At 32.1% G+C, this 19,638-nt stretch overlaps 3 protein-coding genes across 4 annotated transcripts in view; all 3 read right to left on the reverse strand.

Annotated features, from left to right (window-relative positions):
* Positions 1 to 270: 270 nt before the first annotated feature.
* On the reverse strand, positions 271 to 5,242 carry LOC105115666 (NAC domain-containing protein 7-like). Its single transcript, XM_011012621.1, has 4 exons — positions 4,542 to 5,242; positions 1,707 to 1,892; positions 1,334 to 1,605; positions 271 to 1,207 (listed from the first exon to the last, which is right to left on the reverse strand). Exons 2-4 carry the CDS (start codon positions 1,864 to 1,866, stop codon positions 548 to 550), a joined length of 1,092 nt encoding a protein of 363 aa, XP_011010923.1. The 5' UTR covers positions 1,867 to 1,892; positions 4,542 to 5,242; the 3' UTR covers positions 271 to 547.
* A 10,234-nt stretch (positions 5,243 to 15,476) lies between these two features.
* LOC105115668 (pectinesterase-like) lies at positions 15,477 to 17,333 on the reverse strand. 2 transcript variants are annotated; one of them, XM_011012623.1, is made up of 3 exons: positions 16,779 to 17,333; positions 16,313 to 16,716; positions 15,477 to 16,204 (listed from the first exon to the last, which is right to left on the reverse strand). In XM_011012623.1, the coding sequence occupies exons 1-3, from the start codon at positions 17,249 to 17,251 to the stop codon at positions 15,525 to 15,527; spliced, it is 1,557 nt and encodes a 518-aa protein (XP_011010925.1). In that variant the 5' UTR covers positions 17,252 to 17,333; the 3' UTR covers positions 15,477 to 15,524. The 2 variants fall into 2 exon arrangements, with proteins under 2 accessions (XP_011010925.1, XP_011010924.1); XM_011012622.1 differs by having other exon boundaries at positions 16,313 to 16,666; positions 16,735 to 17,333.
* A 649-nt stretch (positions 17,334 to 17,982) lies between these two features.
* Positions 17,983 to 19,638, reverse strand: part of LOC105115669 (E3 ubiquitin-protein ligase RING1-like) — a 6,923-nt gene continuing 5,267 nt past the window's right edge. Inside the window, exons 2-4 of the mRNA XM_011012625.1 lie at positions 19,107 to 19,542; positions 18,441 to 18,613; positions 17,983 to 18,227 (exon numbers count right to left, since the gene is read on the reverse strand). Of these exons, the coding sequence (XP_011010927.1) occupies positions 18,579 to 18,613; positions 19,107 to 19,542 (471 nt within the window). The 3' untranslated portion in view covers positions 17,983 to 18,227; positions 18,441 to 18,578. The remainder of the gene's footprint in view (positions 18,228 to 18,440; positions 18,614 to 19,106; positions 19,543 to 19,638) is intronic.

The following is a 19,638-nucleotide window of genomic DNA, read 5'->3' on the forward strand; positions in this document are numbered from 1 at the left end:
GCCTTCGGCTTAATGCTACCCATATCCTGCCAATTATATATAAATAAGAAGAGGAGTAATGTCTCGAGCTTGAGTGATCTAATACGAAAATACAACTTCGCACAAATGCAGCAAGAGGAACAGAAAGCCTTTATTCTAACACTTCAAAGTTGAAATTACAGGCAGATTTGATATCCGTAATCTCATAGATTCCATAAACAGCACGTACATGGCCGCTAGACCATAGGCTACACAATATTAAACCTTTACGTACTTGCTTCAAGTACTCCCTTTACTCACACCAACTCTCAACTCCCACAATCCACTTAAGAAACATTTCATCTTACAAGAAATTAAACATAATGGTTTTCGATAGTCTAGTTTTGTAGTATTAACTTAATTTATATGTGCTATTGCTAGAACAACAACAGTTAAAGCTACATATGTTGTTTTATGTTTTATTATGTACATGAACTTAATTAAAATCATAATAATTTCCCTTGGCTTTCAAACTGAAACATCCTATGATCAGTTTATGCCATGAATAATAGATTTTGGCTTGATATCATCACTTCCATAGATCAATTTGACAACTGGAGGTTGACGTCGAGGCGTTTTCCTGCACGGATGCTTCTTGCTTATTCAAGTGTCTAACAAGTATGTTTGCTGCCTGGACTGATGATGTGTTGAAAATGTTGTTGCTAGCATTTGGGTGGTTAGTTTCCTTGATCACATCTTCATGGCTCAATTGAGAAGCAACAAATTTGTCAAGCACTCTCCAGTCTGTGACTTGATCAACTGCTTGCTCATGATTGCTGTTGTTGTTACCATAGATGGTGGGAAATCTTTGCTCTCGTGTCTGTTGAACTTGATCTTCTTGAGTGAGTGTTGAGGATTGCAAAGTGCTTGTCTGGTTTATGTCTAGGCCATATGCAGCATTGATCGAATTGCAACTTAATGTAGGAGCCGATTGCAGAAGTTTAGGGCTTTGTAGAAGTGGGAGCTGGAGGAAGTGATCATGAGGGATTTGGTACTGAAAATCCAGCTCTTTCTTGCAGGAGTAAGGGAATTGATAACCCAAGTCAGGCTGGAAGTTTTGCTTTGGTGAATCCAAGTCATGCATGAATGCAACTTGATCATCATACCAGCAAACTGATTCATGCTCACTCACTTTTGGCATCGTTGGTATTCTCTTCTTGAACACCCTACACACAACCCAACCTTCTTCCTGCAACAAAATTACATAAAAAAACACTTTCACACTCGAAAAAAATTGTGTAGCTATGGTTAAGACTTAAAAATTAATGGCTTCCAAGAAAACACTAAATGAAGAATTTTTTATGATTATGCTTGCCTGTGGAGTCCCATTTTCATCTGTTTCAAGTCTGTACTCATGCATAATCCAGTCCGATTTCTGTCCATTCGGAGCTCGACCTTTATAAAAGACTAAGGTCTTCCTCATTCCGATCAAGTCGTGCTTCGAATAAATTGCCTTGTCTCTACCTGTTGCTTTCCAAAATCCTGCAACAGTGGCTCTATTTGTGCGAGTGCCAGTAGGATACTTCTTATCTTTGTGGCTAAAAAAGTACCATTCATTTTGCTCCTCGGTTCCTATTCGGCATAGTTCTGTTTATATGCTCAAGATATGCAAAAAAAACATATAATAGTTAGTGAACTTTCATGGTCTCCAAATATAGGGTATTTGCAAGAATTTTTTGCAGTACCACCTTGAAGATCCCAAGGCTCAATCTTGTAAAGCTCGACATCCTTAATGACATCTAGGTCAATCGTTCTTGAATTTACTTTTTTCCTAAGATAGTAATGGACAAGTTCTTCATCGGTAGGATGGAATCGAAAACCAGGAGGAACGTGTGTAAAAGAATTCATTTTCTGATCCTGCTAGGCCTCGAGTCCTGCAATCCAATTATCACACCACATTAGCATGTGCATATTTTCATACAATTATCAAATTTATACAAGAAGAAAATCCATTTTCATAATTAATGGATTTAATTACAATCCTTATTTGGGTTTTAATTTTACTTTAAAGATTCAATATCTTTGACAGTTACTGAAATGCATAGCATTGCAAAACCTTCCCCTTTGTTTATTAGAAATTCTGAAAGGGGTGAAGATCCACGAAAAGTGTATATATATACTAGCAATTTCCTTGTAGAACGTAGAAAGTTATTTTTTCAAATATCAATTTGTACTTGGGTTGAAGGACTTATTTTCAAAGATTTTCCAGCTTTTCTTAATATTGTTCCTGATGAAAAACCAAGAATTTCTGTAACCTGCCAGCATGTTAAATGGCTGGCTCTCCCTCCCTTAAAATGAAAAACAAAAACAATAATTCTCCAAGAAGAAATTTAACAGGAGCAGCATTAAATGAATAAAATTAAGTCTATCCTTCTCTTCAAGTTCCTGTACAATAATATTGTGGCAGAAATGATCACATCTCCATCTGCATAGCTATCATATGCACACCTCATTGTTCAAAATTCATTTTAAATGAAGTGCATTTTTCAAGTTGTAAATTTATTTTGACTAGATCATCTCAAACTAAATCTTGTTTTTTTTTATAGTTGCTATAAAAACAAAAATCAGGGTAACTATGATGCATGCCGCCACACACCTTTTGTTCCCTTGATTTGTAGATTGGAAAGCTTGGATGAAGAGAGAAAAACCTCAGGACATATGCTGGAGAATGAATTAGTTTATGATTATATACGCAAGATGTTCACTATTTCAGCTCTCTTCTGCACAACCATATAAGATAAATCAAGACATGAGCTCCAATCTACACTTATAATTATCAATTTTAAATAATATACTAAATTTTGTTTTTTGTTAATGAATACAATATGAGATACACACACGTACATCCCCGTTTATTGACATATTATTTATTGTGTCCAAACCATGATAATTTTGACAAATGAAAAAAAAAACTTTAAATTTTTACCATATATATCCACATGATTAAATCATAAAAAAATTATTAGAAAACCCAAAAACTGAGCAATATTTTCGGGCCACAGAAGCATTATTTTCTTGGCCACTTCTCTTGTAAAGGGTAAGCTGGGGAGATATTGTATAACGTAAACTATTTTTCCATATTAAAAGATGATTTTGGCATAGAAACAAAACAATCATTTACAAATAATATGAAAACAGAAGAAACTTCAAGAACTATCACAAAAAACAATATTTTTGGCCCAAGAATTGAAAATATAGATACAAAAAAGATAGAGATATATTTGGGTCATAGAGGCAAAACAATCATTTAGATATTTATGATAAAATATTAGAATGAATTTATGTATTTTTAAAATAAAAAAATATAAAGAAACATGTCTCATTTGCTCTATTTTCTATCTCAAAACAATAACTAAATGCTATTAAAATAAACAAACATGTAGAAGATCTTTAATGCAAATCAAAAAGAGAAAAAAAAATAATGTTGCTATATATAGTATCATCTTATTTTCTTCTTCTTTTTTTTTTTTTTTTTTTTATCATTTTACCGTGTGTAACCAATAATAATAATAAAAAAAAAAGAGTAAACTTGCGCGCAAAAAATATTGAACCGAGTAAAAGGAAAACACTTTTTACCGTGTGCATGCAGATGTTAAGACCAATTAAATCAAAATATCTCCAACTTTTTCTATTTTTCTTTCTTCTTGAGGTCAAATGATAAGAAAAGACGTTTTTGTACAAATGATTAATGGATTAAGGGTTCTTATTAAGATGGAAAAGGCAAGATTGGAAGGGAATATCAATTTTTTCAGTGTAATTATGAAAAAGGATAATGTAATCATGAAATAATATTCAACTGGTTGAATGAATTAAGTACTGAATTTAGGTTTTCTTATTTAAGCACTATACACAGACCAAAAGCTTGTTGTTTCCAGCTCCATTTTTATCATACCAAAGATGATTGCAGTAAGGAGAACAAAAAAAACTGCTGTAATAGGTCAACACAAAACTAAAAAGTCTCAGCACATGGACTATTTCTAAAGAAGATTTAGCCACTGAATATGCTGAGATCTTTTCCTAACTTTCCTCTTCAATGAACACGCATGTGATGATAATTTTTTGGCAAAGCCATAACCATCACGCAATATCATTTTTATGATGCAGAATTATGGACATTCCATGATATGGAACAGGAGAAAAACAAGCAATACAGCCCATAAAAAGGTGTAAAATATAAAATACCAGATCAAACATTTGTGATGAATGAAATTGTACTGTTAATCATGATTAATAAAATGCACTAGGTATTCAAGATCATGACAAAATCCTTTTTAGCTATATATATATATATATATATATATCCTTGTCTTTTTAATTTTCAAGAAAAAAATTATTTCTCAGATTATTATGGATCTGTATGAACATCCACCGTATTGATTTCTTCATCAATCCTTTTTCCAAATTTCATTTTCATCTAGTCCCAAACATGAAATATCATTGATTTTGTTAAGAAATGATCCTCGGATTATAATATTCCGTGCATAAGCAAAAAATAAAAAAAATCAAGAGAAGAGAGAGCTCACGGATAAAAAAACCAAGATCGATCTCTAGTCCTTGTAACCCACAGAGATCTGTATTGTTGACTGAAACTTCCTTGAATTCAACAAAGCAAAACCGTTTTTTCTCCAAAAGTAGAAGGATAAGACAGAAACTTTTGGCTGCTCTAGCTCTCAACTTCACTCCAACTATAGAGGAAGCTCCTAAAATCAGAAAAGGAAACAAGACAACAAAAGCACTTTATAACTTCTCCTTGGAAATTGAACCCTGACCCCCTTTTTTCACTCCAGCCTAAAAATGTGCTTGTCCAGTTGTCGGATTGGATCCCAAGGAAGTCAAATAAAGAACATCACACACTCTACAAGGAAAAAAGCTGGGGAAGAGAGGAATGGGAGAAGGGATAACGAGTAGGGTTAAATGAGAGAGAGAAAGAGAGAGACCAAGAAAAGAGAGAACCCTAAAGGCCAAATATTCTTATCATCAATGATTCATAAATGTTATTCAACATCATAAGCTCTCGTTATCGAATTGAGCTAGATTGGTGGACAAGATTTGGGCGGGAAAAAGGTGGCAAAAATAGAAGGTTAGCTAGCTAGGTAATCCCAAAACTCCTCCTCTCTTGATCTCTCTACTTCTTCCTCTACCCGCAACTGATAGGGACCCTACTGAGAAGAGAAGCCAGCACACACGAAGAAATAGGGAGAGAAAGAGAGAGATATATAGAGGGGTGATTAAATGGTGGAATTGCCAAGGGATAAACTCACTGAACAGACCAATCAAGAAAGCTTAAAAGAGTAGCTAGAAGGCCCCAAAAAGAGAAGGAAAAAAATGGTGATGATATTGGTGGTGACGTAATGGAACAGCCACCAGCCACAAAGTTACACACAAACTACATATCATCACTCTCTATTTCTTTTATTTTTCCATGAAAGTGGCATGGTGGCCCTTGCTAGCCCTAAACTCCATTCCTAGTCCCTACCATTTCTTAGAAGTCTTAACTGTGATAAAACCAGAATGATGATGTTGGATCTACCATGGTCTCTCTATCGCAGTATTGTGGTCCGGCACCAATAGGTGTGGCCATAGAATTGGCTACTCTTTTTCTTTAAACTTAGGGGTAAATAGATTGGTGAGTTTTATAATCACCGTGATAATTCTTAGTCTGGGCAAGATATGGATATTTAGTTTCTTTATGTAATGCAAACTTATTTTTTGTTCTATAAGATTGAACCATCCAATTTGTCTATACATTATGGTTAATTTCATGAAATATGATCTATTTGGAATTGCTGAATTATGACCTCTATGAGCAGATTTCAATTCCTATATATCCAATTCCTAGCTAGGCACTAAGTATTGCTAGTCACATACCAAATGGTAACCTCAAGCTTTTTCCTTTGTTCTTTTTTTTTTTACATGAAAGAAGACTTCATTTTACTTCATTGAATGCTAGGATGTCTATGGGAGTCGTGCTGTTTTTTTAGCTATATATGAGGTGCTATCTTCAAGGTAGCTTGCGGCAACAAGATTATAGCCACCTTAATTTGAGGTGAAATTAAAAGCATGTCATTTGTGCATAAACAATAATTTCGAAGTTTCTCTAATGCCAATACTTGTTATTGTCATTGGACAAGTAATAATCTCTTAAAATGAAAAAAACTTTGTCAAGGAATAATTCACCGGTGTTCTGGCTGAAGTAGGCGCCGGTACCCAAACTATACCAGTCCCTTGAATTTTGAATGCTAATTTGTTTAATTTATTACTTGTTTTTCCATCCTAATATAAATCTTAACTCTAATGATTTACGTAAAAAAATAATAATTAAACGCCGTTCCTTTTGGTAAAGTTCTTTATATATTTAAAAAATTACTAAGTTAATAATAAGAATTCGATCGATTTTTAATAAAGTATATATGGGAATGAAGGCATGCCACAGCCCTCAAAGAAACTACTATAACAGTTCCCCCCTGCTTTAAGAACTTTTGAGAATTTTCAACTATTTTTTAGCCTAGCTTTTAGTGTTAATTTTATTGTATCCATCAATCCTTTTGTATGTACGAATGAAGTTCTTATTTGAGCATGCACTCATCGTCATCTCCTCCAACTAAAAGTTTCTAACTTCACCATTATAAAAATCAAATCTTAAAGATAATAAAACACGATTTTAATAAAACTATACCGTAATAGAACTTCACGTAATTTTTTATTTTTTTTGTGAAAAATCATAAATCTACTATTTAATGCAAATTAATTTGCTGACATACTAAGAAGCATAGTTGTATAAAACTTAAACAGGATAAAACTCAGGTTACAGGTAAATTAAAAAAAATTATTTTAAAAAATAAATATATTAAAATTATATTATTTTAATAATTTTTTAAAAAAATTCTGAGTTTTAACTAGATAAAGCATGATTCGATTAAGTCACCAAATTAACTCATATTTTTTTTATTGAATCAAAGAAATTTTTTTTCTTTATTAAGTTTTTCAACCCCAACTAGAAATCAGCAAGAATCCAGGTCTTGACATGCTGGACGGGTTTAAGTATTATATCTATGCTAAGGAGTAGTTTAGTCCCTTTTACATTATAATTTAATATTATTTAACGTACCGGTTTTGCTCGTGACCGATACGTTTCCATGCTCACAATCATAATGTCTTTTACTTTTACCCCCTTTTTTTTTTAAACGTATAAAATAGTCTTTAAGCTTGGTGTCTTGCTACGGGAGCTCAAGCCCCGTTCAAGTTCCAGCCAGTGCTTTTACCCCGTTCCGTTTTGGATTCAGAGTGTTTTCGGCTATTAACTAGGCAAGTAGTGTCAAAGGTGGCTGGGTTTGGTTGGTTTGTTATTTTCTTTTCTTGTCTCTCAATGGGTTTTTTTAACCATAGTTTTTTCCTGTTCGATATTAGTTCTTGAACTCAAACTTTCATTTTATTATTATGTATAATTTGGATATTTTAAGATTTAGTTCTTCTATTGTGTTTTCAATTGTGTTTATGATTTGATATAACAAAATTAAAAAGAGAATTTTTTTGGATCATAAATAAATCATAGTTATAGTTCTAGTCTATAATCAACAAAAATCCAATTTTAAAAAAATTATTTAGTGAAAGTTTATTTATTTATTTTATTTTTATATAAATTCGTCATTAAATAGGTAAGACTCAAATCAATATTCTCTTCATTATGGTGTCATTGCTTTATAATAAATTCAGATTAGATTTATTATTAGATGAAATGCATTAATCACTAATATTGACTCCAAAAATAAATAATATATAGATACAAGTAGAATAGCATATGATATTATTATTATTGTTATTGTTGTTGTTATTATTAATATTATTAATATTATTACTATTCAAAACAATATAAAGTTAAATGAATCTTGTACTATACAATTGAAAATATCCTTCATTTAATATAATTATAATCGAGAAATCATTATCTTAAAAACTTGAATATTACATGTAGTTAACATCGATGACTCGGTTATTAGGCTAAATTTACTCCTAATTTACTTGCATAACATGTGGTGAGATTCTAAATAACTTATCATAGACTTGATTTCGATAAATACAATAATTCAAAGCACCAAGAAAACAAAAGTAAGTGGAATTGTCTGTTCATGTTCTATACCCAAGACAAAGTGACCATCCTTAATAGTTACTCCTGCTATATTCTTACAAGTGGGCCTACGAACCGGCCACTAGCTTTGGAGAAAGGGACGATCCTCCGAACTACAGGATTATAGAAAATTCTATGTGAAGCCGGCTAGATCTAGGTGAGCCAAGCAGATTATGTTGGCTTATGGGTCCCACTTGAGATGGGGAATGATGGAGCCTGAGGTTTCTCTGTACTCGGGAGCGGCTCGCGGTCCGGCCTGGGCTAGCCACTATCATTAAGCTCGCAACTTGCAGGATCGTATTTTTGCTGGCTTGTTTCTGCGGGACCTACTTATAACAAGTGGGCTCCACATTAAACACGTGAATTTTACAAGCATTTTGGTGCGCTCTCTCTTTTTTTTCCAACTTTTTACCTGAAGTCTCTATTTTTCATAAATTAAGTCAATACAAAGTAGAAAACTTTTATCAGCATAGTTTTTAATCACAACTTGGGCGTATCGAGAAAAAAAATATTAAATTAAATAAAAATTTTTAATTTAAAAAAATTAAAAAAAATATTATTTAAAAAAATTTAAAAATTAACTAATATGAACTAAATTTTAATTATTTTTTTTAATTTAATCAGGATGCAGATCAATCTTAAGTTAATCAAATTATACTAAGTTTGTTTTTCTCTATTTTTATTGAAATTCAACTGAATCTAAATTGGAGTTATCAAATCACGGGTAACTTGTTTACTCAGGTTTCAAATTAACAATTTTATATACTGATTTTGAATGATTGATAATGCAATAAACACTTTAAAAGCGTCTTGATCATGTGGAATCTATGGGCATTTGTTTATGAAATTATGCAAATGAAGCAACGAATACTCTTTTATTCGTTGCTCTAATGATGCCACGAAAAATTTGTTTAATAATTCTCATTAAAAATATTTTCGGTCAATCTTTTCTTGCTAATTATAAATTATGTATATTGAGAAAAGCCTTTCTTGTTTTACCTTGAAAAATTAATTAATTAAAAATATGATGTATAATTATAGATGAATTTAACCTTACTTGTATCACCTAATGCATTTAACTTTTTATTTATTTTAACCAAAATTAAAATAGAATCCGCTCCGATTTATCACTAAGTAGGGGAGGGGTTTTATCCCATCCTTGACTGACCTTATATTATTATTATTATTATTATTAATGAAGATTTACTAATTTTAGATCTTAATTATTAAGGATTGGATTTTTAAGGTTTTTGATAATAAAAAATTAGGATGGAATTAATGTTAAATGAATAAAATCCTTCATCCAATATTCAATTAAAACAAAAAAAAAGTGAGCATATTAAATATTATTGTACTACAAACATATAATTGTTTTTGTATTTGTTCATCTATAATTGATTAACTAGACAGCTTAATTTTATTAATTACTCGAGTAGAATTAAAGTAGCCATTAATTTTTTTCTATGAAGTGAACCGAGAGTTTCAAGCATATGATCAAATAGTAGCCTCACATCACTTCCACCCCAATTTACATCATCTCTCAAATTATAATCAAATTTAAATAAAATTAATTAATGGTAACCTCACATCCCTCCACCCAAATTTACATCATCTCTCTAATTATTATCACATTTATAAACAAAACCAGGTAATATTAAAATAAAAAAAACAACCAAACACGTGATTAAAACCCATTAGCCTTGAAGCACCAAGCTCAGGCATTCATTGATTCATTCTTGTCTTTATACAATTAAAATTAAAATTAGATCTGAAAAATCACTAAAAGTGCTAATATTTATGATGTGGGGCTGTGATTTATCCACGTGGGTCCTGCTCTCTATCATCACAGCTGCAAGAAGTCATTATTTCGGACCGCACGTTTCGGGGTTCGCACCGTCACCGAATGACGTGGCACCGTTTGGATGGCTGAACTTAGCAGCAACCAATAGAGATGCGACTTCTGTAATACTTGTTGGGACCCACTTGTGATTTCTTTTGCTGTGTTTGCGTGCTCAGCATGAATTTTTTAAGTTATTTTTTATGAATATACCATAATTTTTTTCTTAGATTTCTTAAGGTATTTTTTATGAATATATGAAATTGAATTAAATAGATTTTTGTTCCAATACTTTATTACTTGGGGTCATAATTTTTTTTTATTAATATATTTTCAATCTATAAATAAGTTAGTAGAGTGGTTTATGTATAATTAACCTTTTATTTTCACGAGGATAAATTTCCTTTAGTTCCCTCATGCGTATATGTATTCACACCACTAATAAAATTATTCTTTCCATTTTTTCTTAGCTTCATGCATGTATCAAATTAAGCGTGACAATCTCTTGTTGATCATACGTAAATGTCTTTTAACTTTGGAAGCTATTATAGACAAAAAGATCTAAGCAAGTCTATTATATAATTAATTTTAAAATACCCTTTTGTGATATTTTATAAATATGAAATTAAAAAAAAGTTTGAAGGTTTGTAAATCGTTTTTCTTTCCTGGATTTTAAGAAATAAATTTGAACTAGAGACCTTATATTAAATATTTAAATCTACCAATAAATATTTAATATTTACTTTTGCTTCAAATAACCTTCAACATGGAAATTATTTTGTACATGTAGAGGTAATTATTAGATTACCTTTAGGCATAAATCAGACATTTTCAGTATGTGTATTCTCTCTTCATCTTGTTTCAACTATATATGAGGGCAGCTTTGGAATCAAAAGCACAAAAAATATCTAGGAGTATAACGTATACCTGCCAGAAGTACGATATACTCAAAGCATAGGGTATGAATACACGGGGTAGGCCATATGTGATAGAGAAATTCTACATAATCATGTACTGTATAGAAATTGAAAGAAGGACAGCTCACCAGATTTTATACAGAAGATAAAAAAAAAAAAGTAATTAAAATAAGAAAGTGGTAGAAAAAGTCTCTGGGTCCAACAAAATGTTTTGTTTATTAGACCGAACCTCCGAAAGGGATAAACCTCTTCAAAGCTAGCTAGAAAGGGGCGCCAGTCGGTATAAAATCTAGTGAACATTCATATTTGTCTGAAGTCTATATGTGCAATGATAATTATGAATTATTTAATTATAAATTTGATCATGGTCCCAATTGGCAGTAACTGGGACCAATATTTTAGGTTGCATCCTTTTTATCGGATATTTCTTTCATGCGAAGATTTTTTTGGGACCAATTTCTTAATATATATGATCCACTAACAATAATTCTTTTAAATATATTCTCAAAATAAAAATAAATAAAAAAGGGGTAGGGGTATTTCTTTCTTGAAAGGTGACTGGTAGTTTTACGTCATTGGAGCGAAGATCCAAGTAAATTATAAAAAATAGTGTCAAATCATCAAATGATGAGTAAATGTTTCTATAGAATATAAAATTTTGATTAAATGATGAATGTTATAGCTATGAGAGTAACTTGAGAAATTACTGTTTTTTGTAATGCGGCGTTGACATGGTTCTCCAGCTCTCTGGCTTTCAACCTTTTTCTGTAATTTGGCCTTTTAATTTTCTTAATAAATTTGCTCGTTCTATAAAAAAAATAAAATTGTACATATGGGCAGCTTAAGATATGAATCTACACTCTCTAACTATTTAAAATTATTTTTAACTTAAAAAATATTTTTAATGTTTTTTATATAATTTTGACATTAATATAAAAACTAAATATAAATAAATAAATAAATAAAAAAACATTCATCACCATCTCCAACACACCGTCGACACCCTTTATTACCAAGGTATGTTCTTGGCTTTCCATCACATGCATGCATTATAAGCGGCGTTATAGTGTTATACCCTAGTCTACCTGACAATGGACCTTAGCCTATAGTCAGCAGGTTATGGCGATGATTGATTCGAGCTCCAACTTGGATGCCAAGTTGTGAAGTGCGCCGAGATTCTGAGTATATTTATGGAAAAATGTTGAGAACTATCATATTTTTATTGGATTGCAGTTGAAATTAACACAATTAAAAAGAATTTTTTATTACACTGTTAATTAGTTGTAAAAAACTCCATTTACCTCTCAAAGACGACAGAGCAACCAATAAAAGTGTATTACATTCTAAAATTTTCTCAACTATATTGGTTTCTAAAATATTTTTATTTAAAAAAACTCCATTTACCTCTCAAAGAATTAGGCACACCTTGATTTAACTAGCCAGATTAATCGTTTAATTTTGCTTTTCATTAATTCATCTCAGAAAAAAAGGGCTTAATTTTTTATTTACTATAAATTAAAAAGAGCAAGGGATTTTTATATATATAGTGACTTTATGATTGCATTATGGTTTATAAGTCACCCTCAAAATAATAATCTGTAATTATAACTTATAAATATAATTATATAATACGAAATGGGAACAAATAAAAGGTTAAAAGAGTGGAAGTTGACATGATTAAGATCATAATTACAGCTTATCTAGAGAATTACTGTCTAAAATGTATAGTGTGTCGCAATGATATACAGCTAATTGTAGCTAGTTGGTTATCGTGCTGGATACTAATTATTTTGAGCTAGTTACTTGTTAAATGATGAACTTGGAAAAATGGTGATAATATTTAGTAACTGGAAGCAAAACGTCATGCTCACTCGATAAATAATGATATATTGTTAATGAAAAAGAATAGCACAATTATCAATTGATTTATTTAATTCGCTCTATTTAGCTCGATAATCACCCCAAGATTTACATGGAAAATGATATCATTCATGAGTACTACAGTTTTTGTAAAATAGTGTAAAATCTATGTTTATATGGCAATGTTGTTACATTTGTATATAATGGTATAATAAATCAAGAAACAAACTTAAATTAAATCATATCAAAGCAAAAATTAATTACTTTTTAATATTGATATAATTTGAATTTTTTATATCAAAGTTATCAACCTAATTCAGCCATAAATTTTGATTTTAAATTGACTGATTGAGCCATAAATTTTAATTATAAATTTACTGAGTTAGCTCAAGTTAAACTATATAAATTTAAAATTATATCATTTTAAAAAAACCAAACAAGATTTTATTTAATTAACTAAAATACATGTTATCTTTTTTTCATATCAATCAAATTATATTTAATTTAATTTGAAACTTTTTCCAGGTTGGAAGTCACCAAATCAACTTGCATGACAGATTTGAGATTAACTAGGCTTTTAATTATTATTATTATTATTCATTTTTGGAAGGGACGGAATGACAGCTCCTCTATATTACAAAATTTCTACATACCTAAACACCAAGATAAAATTGTCATAGTTTCTATAATAACATATCAGTTAATTGATGTAAATAAATAAATAAAACCCTAATATAAATATATTTAATTAAATATTAAAAAATATAATCTGTGACCTTGAGCCAGTTCTGTTCCCCCTTCCCTCTGCTTTCCGATTTGTCTAATTATTACCTCAAGATGGGCTTGTGGATATATTTAGTGGGGTGGATCAATGTCAAAGTCAAAGGCCCTAGAATTGAGATGGGCTTATTAAACCCTGTTAGAATTAAGTCAGTTCAGGCCATTAAATCTAACTTATTGTCCAAATAAGGCCCATGTTCCCATGCCCACACTCCGAAAACACCTCACCCATTACAGAGATCCAATTGAGAATGGATTAATTACCAATTAATTAGATAGTCCACACACACACACACACACACACACACACATCAGCCCTGTTTGCATAATATAAGCTTTCCATTTGAATTTATATAAGGCTGGGTTTGGATTTCTCATGATGGGTAATTTATACAAGTTTGGATAACAATATTTATTGAAAGGATAGATTGAAAAATGATCTAAAATATAAGCATAAATTAGTAATAACTAGAGTACTATAAGATATATATAAGAATAAATTCAACTAATTTCTTGAAACTACTAAGAAATTATTTGTGAAAAATAAAATATATATGTATTACTTCTGAAAAGAAAGAAAAAACTTCATGTGAAGTAAAAGGAAGAGAAACCGAAGTTAATACTACAAAAAATAAAATAAGAGTTAAATCCCATGCTATGCTTGATCCATAGCATGTTAGTCTATTCAAGAAAGGACTATTTATAAGTGTTAATTAATTAAGAAATCATTTGTTAATTCTCTTGTGCTATATATTCGAGCCTTGATTAGCCTTGATTGCTTTCTTCGTTGTAGATTTCTGTTCCTTATGACTTACAGCCCTTACGATCCCTTGTCTGCCTTTTATAGGCTTATTTTGCTTTTCAAAATAATAATAATAATAATAATAATTAAGAAATCAGTTTTTTTTCTATTTTTTAAGTTCCCGTTATTAACTCTATTGAATGGAAATTGTAATTTATTATATGCATTTCTGGTATTACTATATTTTTCTTTATTAAAATTGACAACTTTCTTCGTTATTTTATTTTTAATAAAAACTATATATACAAAGTATGCTGGTATTTGGCATAATTTTATTTCCACGTTGGTTTTATTGAAATTGAATTGTCTATATGTATTATTACCTTATTCAATATATTTTTTAAACTTAATAATAACTTTCATAAAAAATATGTTAACATGCTATGTAAATTTAAGAATATTTCATAGATTATTTTATATAAATGAAATGTATTTGTTTAAATATTTTAAATATAATCCTTATTGGTCATTAATTTTATATCTTAAAAACAAAGAAATAGAATTTAATCAAATACTAATTCCTTTAAACATTTATTAGTACAACACTGGTTACTAAGTAATGCTTTTATCCCACAAAACATCTCAGCCACAACATAACACAAGAATTCGAAAAAGGTAATTTTTTCAAACAAGCTTGAAGAACCATTTAAGAAAACGCTCTTTTGTTTTCCTTTTATTTTAAGGAACTTGAACAAGAAAATAAACTTAAATAGAATTCAACTTCGAGTACTAACAAATTAATTGCTAATATTTAACTCTGTGTTTAAAAGGCCAAAAGGAAAGTAAGAACAGCACAAACCTACAGTATATGTGATTCCGGGACAATTGATTTTTAACTCAACAAATCCATGCTCGTTTATGTTCATTTAACAATCAAGTTTTCACAGCTCAGTGGGGGTAAAAATGTCTCAAAAACTCCATACATGGAGCTACATGCATTTAGTTTTGCTAGAAAATTAGGAGAAGAACCCAACAACGTTTGAAGTAGTTCACTCTTACGAAAGTGGCTGGCCTCATGGATGCCAATGCATCCAGAGGAGAAGAACCAACAAGGTTTGAAGTAATTCACTCTTATGAATGTGGCTGCCCTCATGGATGCCAATGCATCCAGCCACAACACTTATTGAAAATGAGAGAACTAGCATTGAACCAATCAATATATAGTGCAGGGAACTGTCAATAGTATCAAAGTCCGGCAGCAAATTGCACACCAGTAGCTGGCAACCATGAACGGCCACCTATGAAGTTTGCAACTGTGAATTCTGATGCTTCTTCTGCACTAGTTATAACCTTGTAACCAGGCCACTTAACTCTTCCACTAGTCGAAGCTCCAGGTCCGGTGTTCTTGTACTCTCCATAATACAAAGTGTTTAGGGCAAAATTACCATCCCACTCAAGCCATCCTGCCGGATCCACCAAAGAATCAAGATAAGTTGAGAGAAAAACTGTACGCGAGTATTTCCTCCATGGCCTTCCCAAGTATGTTTTTGATGAGCCAAGGTCTTCTGCAGAAAATACTTGTGAATTATGGATTACAATCCCTGTGTTAGTATAGGGGCAAGACCTGCCCTGGGCTGTTATAACATTGTTTTGGCTACCAAATGGCCTTCTTACATATATCATGCAATTTTGTAAGACAACAGCTGCATCTCCAAAAATGAAGTCTATTGTACCATAGATAGAGCATTCCCTATAGAACTGTCTTTTACTGTGGACATATAAGGTGTCTTGATACCCTTCAAAACCACAACGGTAGAAGACAGAGTAATCGGAACTTGATCGAAGGGCTACAGCTTGATGGTTTTGTGGACCAGCTGTGTTTTGGAAGGTGATGTCCCGAGCAATGAATCCCTGACCATCGACCCCTGAGGATTCATCAAATTGTTAACATTGGTCGTGATTTTCACAGATAATAGATAAGAAAAAGGCTGTTTGCACTTAAATTAAGACAAAGAAAGAGTTAAGAGATTTACCAACAGTTGCAGTGTGAAAGGTGTCAACACCTCCGCCGAGACTCTTGTTCCCAGTGATAATGGTTTTTGTCATTCCATCACCAACAAGCATAATATTCTCAAGTTTCTTACCAATTTCAAGATACTCTTTATACACCCCACTCTTAATATATATAACAAACCTCCCATTCCCACTACTCTTTTCTGCGGCTTCAAGTGCCGCCTTTATGATACTGTAATCACCTGATCCATCCTGCGCCACCACAAGATCTGGAGATGGTGAAGGTTCCTGCAAGAGCTTTCTATCAGCTGATTTAACCCAGGTAGGAAAATCATCTTGATAACTTTGAGGGAAAATTGATGAGGCTTTGTTATGTAGAGCCAAAGAGTTGGTTATTAGCTTCGAAACATTGTTAGAGGGAAAACTGATGAGGCTTTGTTATGTAGAGCCAAAGAGTTGGTTATTAGCTTCGAAACATTGTTAGACATCATGAGAGATAACATAGAGCCTGAAACCCCTAGATCATTGATTGTGTCTTTACAACTTTCAAGATAGGTTGACGCAGCGCTAAGCCAAGTCTGGGTGTTAAAATTGGTGGATTTTATGTTAGAGGCAAGGGCGAGGATGAGTTCATCGATGGTCTTGTTGTAGAAGTTTAAGCAATGTTTCCATGCATTCTTTTCTTTCTCAATGCGTAATGTTGGCCATAGCCGCTGGTGGTGATTTTGAGCAGTGAGAGCACTCTGCAAGGCTAATTCGATTGCCACTTTACGAGACTCAAATTCTTGGTTAGGTATAAAGTGGTTTGGGTTTTGCTTCATGGAGTATTTGCATGGTTCAGGGTGTGGGGTTTTGCTGCACCATGAATCTATCTCATTATAGGTGATAGATGACAATGTTGGTGAAAACAATGAGCAAAAGCTTATGAACAAAACAGATAAGCCAAACTTTGTAGCCATTTTAGGAGGCCTAACAACTCTTGAAAACGTGAATGTAATCTTTTTTGAAATGGTGAGTACTCTGCTTGCAGCTTTTGGCTAGTTTGGTGGAAAGTACACAACCGAAAGCTACAAAAGCTAAGATATAAGATCAAAGATCTTAATACTTTGTCTATAATGTATATGTTGTTCCCTTCAAGAGAAGCGACTATATATGTTGGAAACAAAAACAAATTTCAACCAAGAACTCAGTTTTTTATCAAATTAATAAGTGCTGTTATAAATGTTTTACTGTAACTTATCTTTTGCCATAACCTCCATGCTTAATTTGACATCATACTTCTGCAGTTACACCTCTTGTACATGTTTAAGAAGAAATAAAACTGTTTTGTTTGATATAATGGACAACAATTACAAGTTTTGACCTAGTTTTTTATTAATTTCACATAGCCTCTATACGTCGTCTTCATGTGCTCATATGTTGGGATATGTAGTATTCTTTAAGTTATCTGGAGAATACTTGTCAATAACGTTCATGGGTATACATTTTACTTGCTAGACTATAATCTGAGTTAAAAATGCACTAGTTTAGAGAGTTTCTTGCTTTATAAGTAGTGTAGGGTTGTGAATCTAACAACAAATTAGGTGGTTAAGCTCCACAGCGGAGCCCCCTTTCGAGCTACAAGGTCAAGCGAACCTATTAGCAAAAACCATTACATATTGCTTATGGGATATTTCTGATCTTATGGCATGGATATATAGAGCTTTCAAATTATTTTACACAAAGCATATATATATATATATATATATATATATCCAAAGGGGTGAAGGCCCCTACTGGTCTTAAGGTAGCTCTACCATTGATTCTATCAATGGCATTACAGTGATAACATGTTTGTTTTTACAGCCAACTCTCAAGGCTTCTCTTTCTCAAACTCTCTTCATTCTCCCAACCTTGATCACGCTAGTAAGATCAAACATGAAGATCCTCCTTCACCTAGAACCATGCATATATTTTTCTTTTAATATGTATGAAAATGTAACAATTGACAGAAGAGAAAAACATTAATTAGAACAAATGGAACTATTCTTTTAGCAGATGTAGTCATTTTTGCAACTGCTAAATAAGAAACAAAAACTTGGGTTAGGAAAATGGAGGCATTTTAAGGACATCAAAGTAGAAAAATAAAGAAATGTACGTATCACAAACCTGGTAAGCTGGTTCGACATCTTTCATCCCTGCTACCTTTAAAAATTAATGGTAGATGGACATACCTGCCTAAGAAATGATTCAATTATGAGGCTAATATGTACAGCTTTAAAGCTGGGAGGCATTTGGAATTCAGAGTTAAAAAATGAACCAAGAACGCCACCAAGAGCCGGCTGCAGGAAACATCAGCACATAATTAGTTAAACATTAGATACAAATCTTCCAAATTACTTTTGTGTAATTTCTAAAAGCTATTAGAGGGAAGAAATTGATCAATTTGAATTTTCTTTCTGAATTTCCTTTTCTTTTTGGAAATTATATGCGTGAAAATATACATCAACACAACCAACACATCAATATAAGAGAATATTTTGTGTTTAGTCAGTGTTCCAAAACACAAAAAAATATATATATAGAAAAGAAAGAAATATATTCGGATAAAGAGATAAAAATAAATAAGAAATATATTTGGATAAAGAGATAAAAATAAATATATAAAATAAATATGTCTTCCAGATGCTTGAGCTTAATTTTCTATTAATTCCTCCATCAAGATCCCAAGTTAAAAGAGGCAAAGTGCCTGAAATATTACATGTAGCCTTTCGAAACCAGAAATAAGGAAAACAAAGAGAAGAAAGAAGTAGCATAAGGAAATTCCAAACTCACCTCCACGCGAAGTAACAAGTCTATTGTCTAAGAAATCAAGGTATCGCTGTGTCCAATCAGAAAATGCACGAATCGGCGGCAAAGAATGGAGCTGATTCCTCAGCCAATTTATGCTGTTTGTCAGCTCTTCAAAGACAAAAAAATCAGCATTTTCACCTGGAAGATCTTTGTCAGATTCGTCACACAGCTCATACCGGCAAACTGGGCAAGTATTATGCAAGTTTAGCCAACGAACAATGCAATCAGAATGGTACAAATGCTTGCACGGTAGCTTCATCACGTCACCACCAACCTCAAATATCTCCTTACATACAGGACAATGAATGTCGTTCATCAAATGTTGTTCAGTGATTTTCAACACCGGCAACGCTTCAATTGCCGAAACTGGTGCAGGAGGTGGCCCTAGCTGTTCAGTATGAGTCGTATCTTGAGAGAGCAGTGTTGAAGTAAACTCAATCCAGAAGGTCAAGGAAGGCAGCCACCAGCTGTCACCGCCCAGCCACCAACCGACCAGCCGCCAGCCACCGGCCGC

This window comes from Populus euphratica, unplaced genomic scaffold (genome assembly GCF_000495115.2).
Source record: "Populus euphratica unplaced genomic scaffold, PopEup_1.0 scaffold741.1, whole genome shotgun sequence".
Lineage (NCBI taxonomy): Eukaryota > Viridiplantae > Streptophyta > Magnoliopsida > Malpighiales > Salicaceae > Populus > Populus euphratica.

Bases quoted from the DNA above. Each gene is read 5' to 3' on its own strand.
- LOC105115666 (XM_011012621.1), bottom strand. From the start codon at position 1,866: ATGAATTCTTTTACACACGTTCCTCCTGGTTTTCGATTCCATCCTACC. The intron at 1,606-1,706 runs GTGGTACTGCAA...GCATATAAACAG, and splicing joins TGAGCCTTGGGATCTTCAAG to AACTATGCCGAATAGGAACC. The intron at 1,208-1,333 runs GCAAGCATAATC...ATTTTGTTGCAG, and splicing joins ATGAAAATGGGACTCCACAG to GAAGAAGGTTGGGTTGTGTG.
- LOC105115668 (XM_011012623.1), bottom strand. From the start codon at position 17,251: ATGGCTACAAAGTTTGGCTTATCTGTTTTGTTCATAAGCTTTTGCTCA. The intron at 16,717-16,778 runs GTCTAACAATGT...AAGCCTCATCAG, and splicing joins TCTATGTTATCTCTCATGAT to TTTTCCCTCTAACAATGTTT. The intron at 16,205-16,312 runs GTAAATCTCTTA...ATGAATCCTCAG, and splicing joins CTTTCACACTGCAACTGTTG to GGGTCGATGGTCAGGGATTC.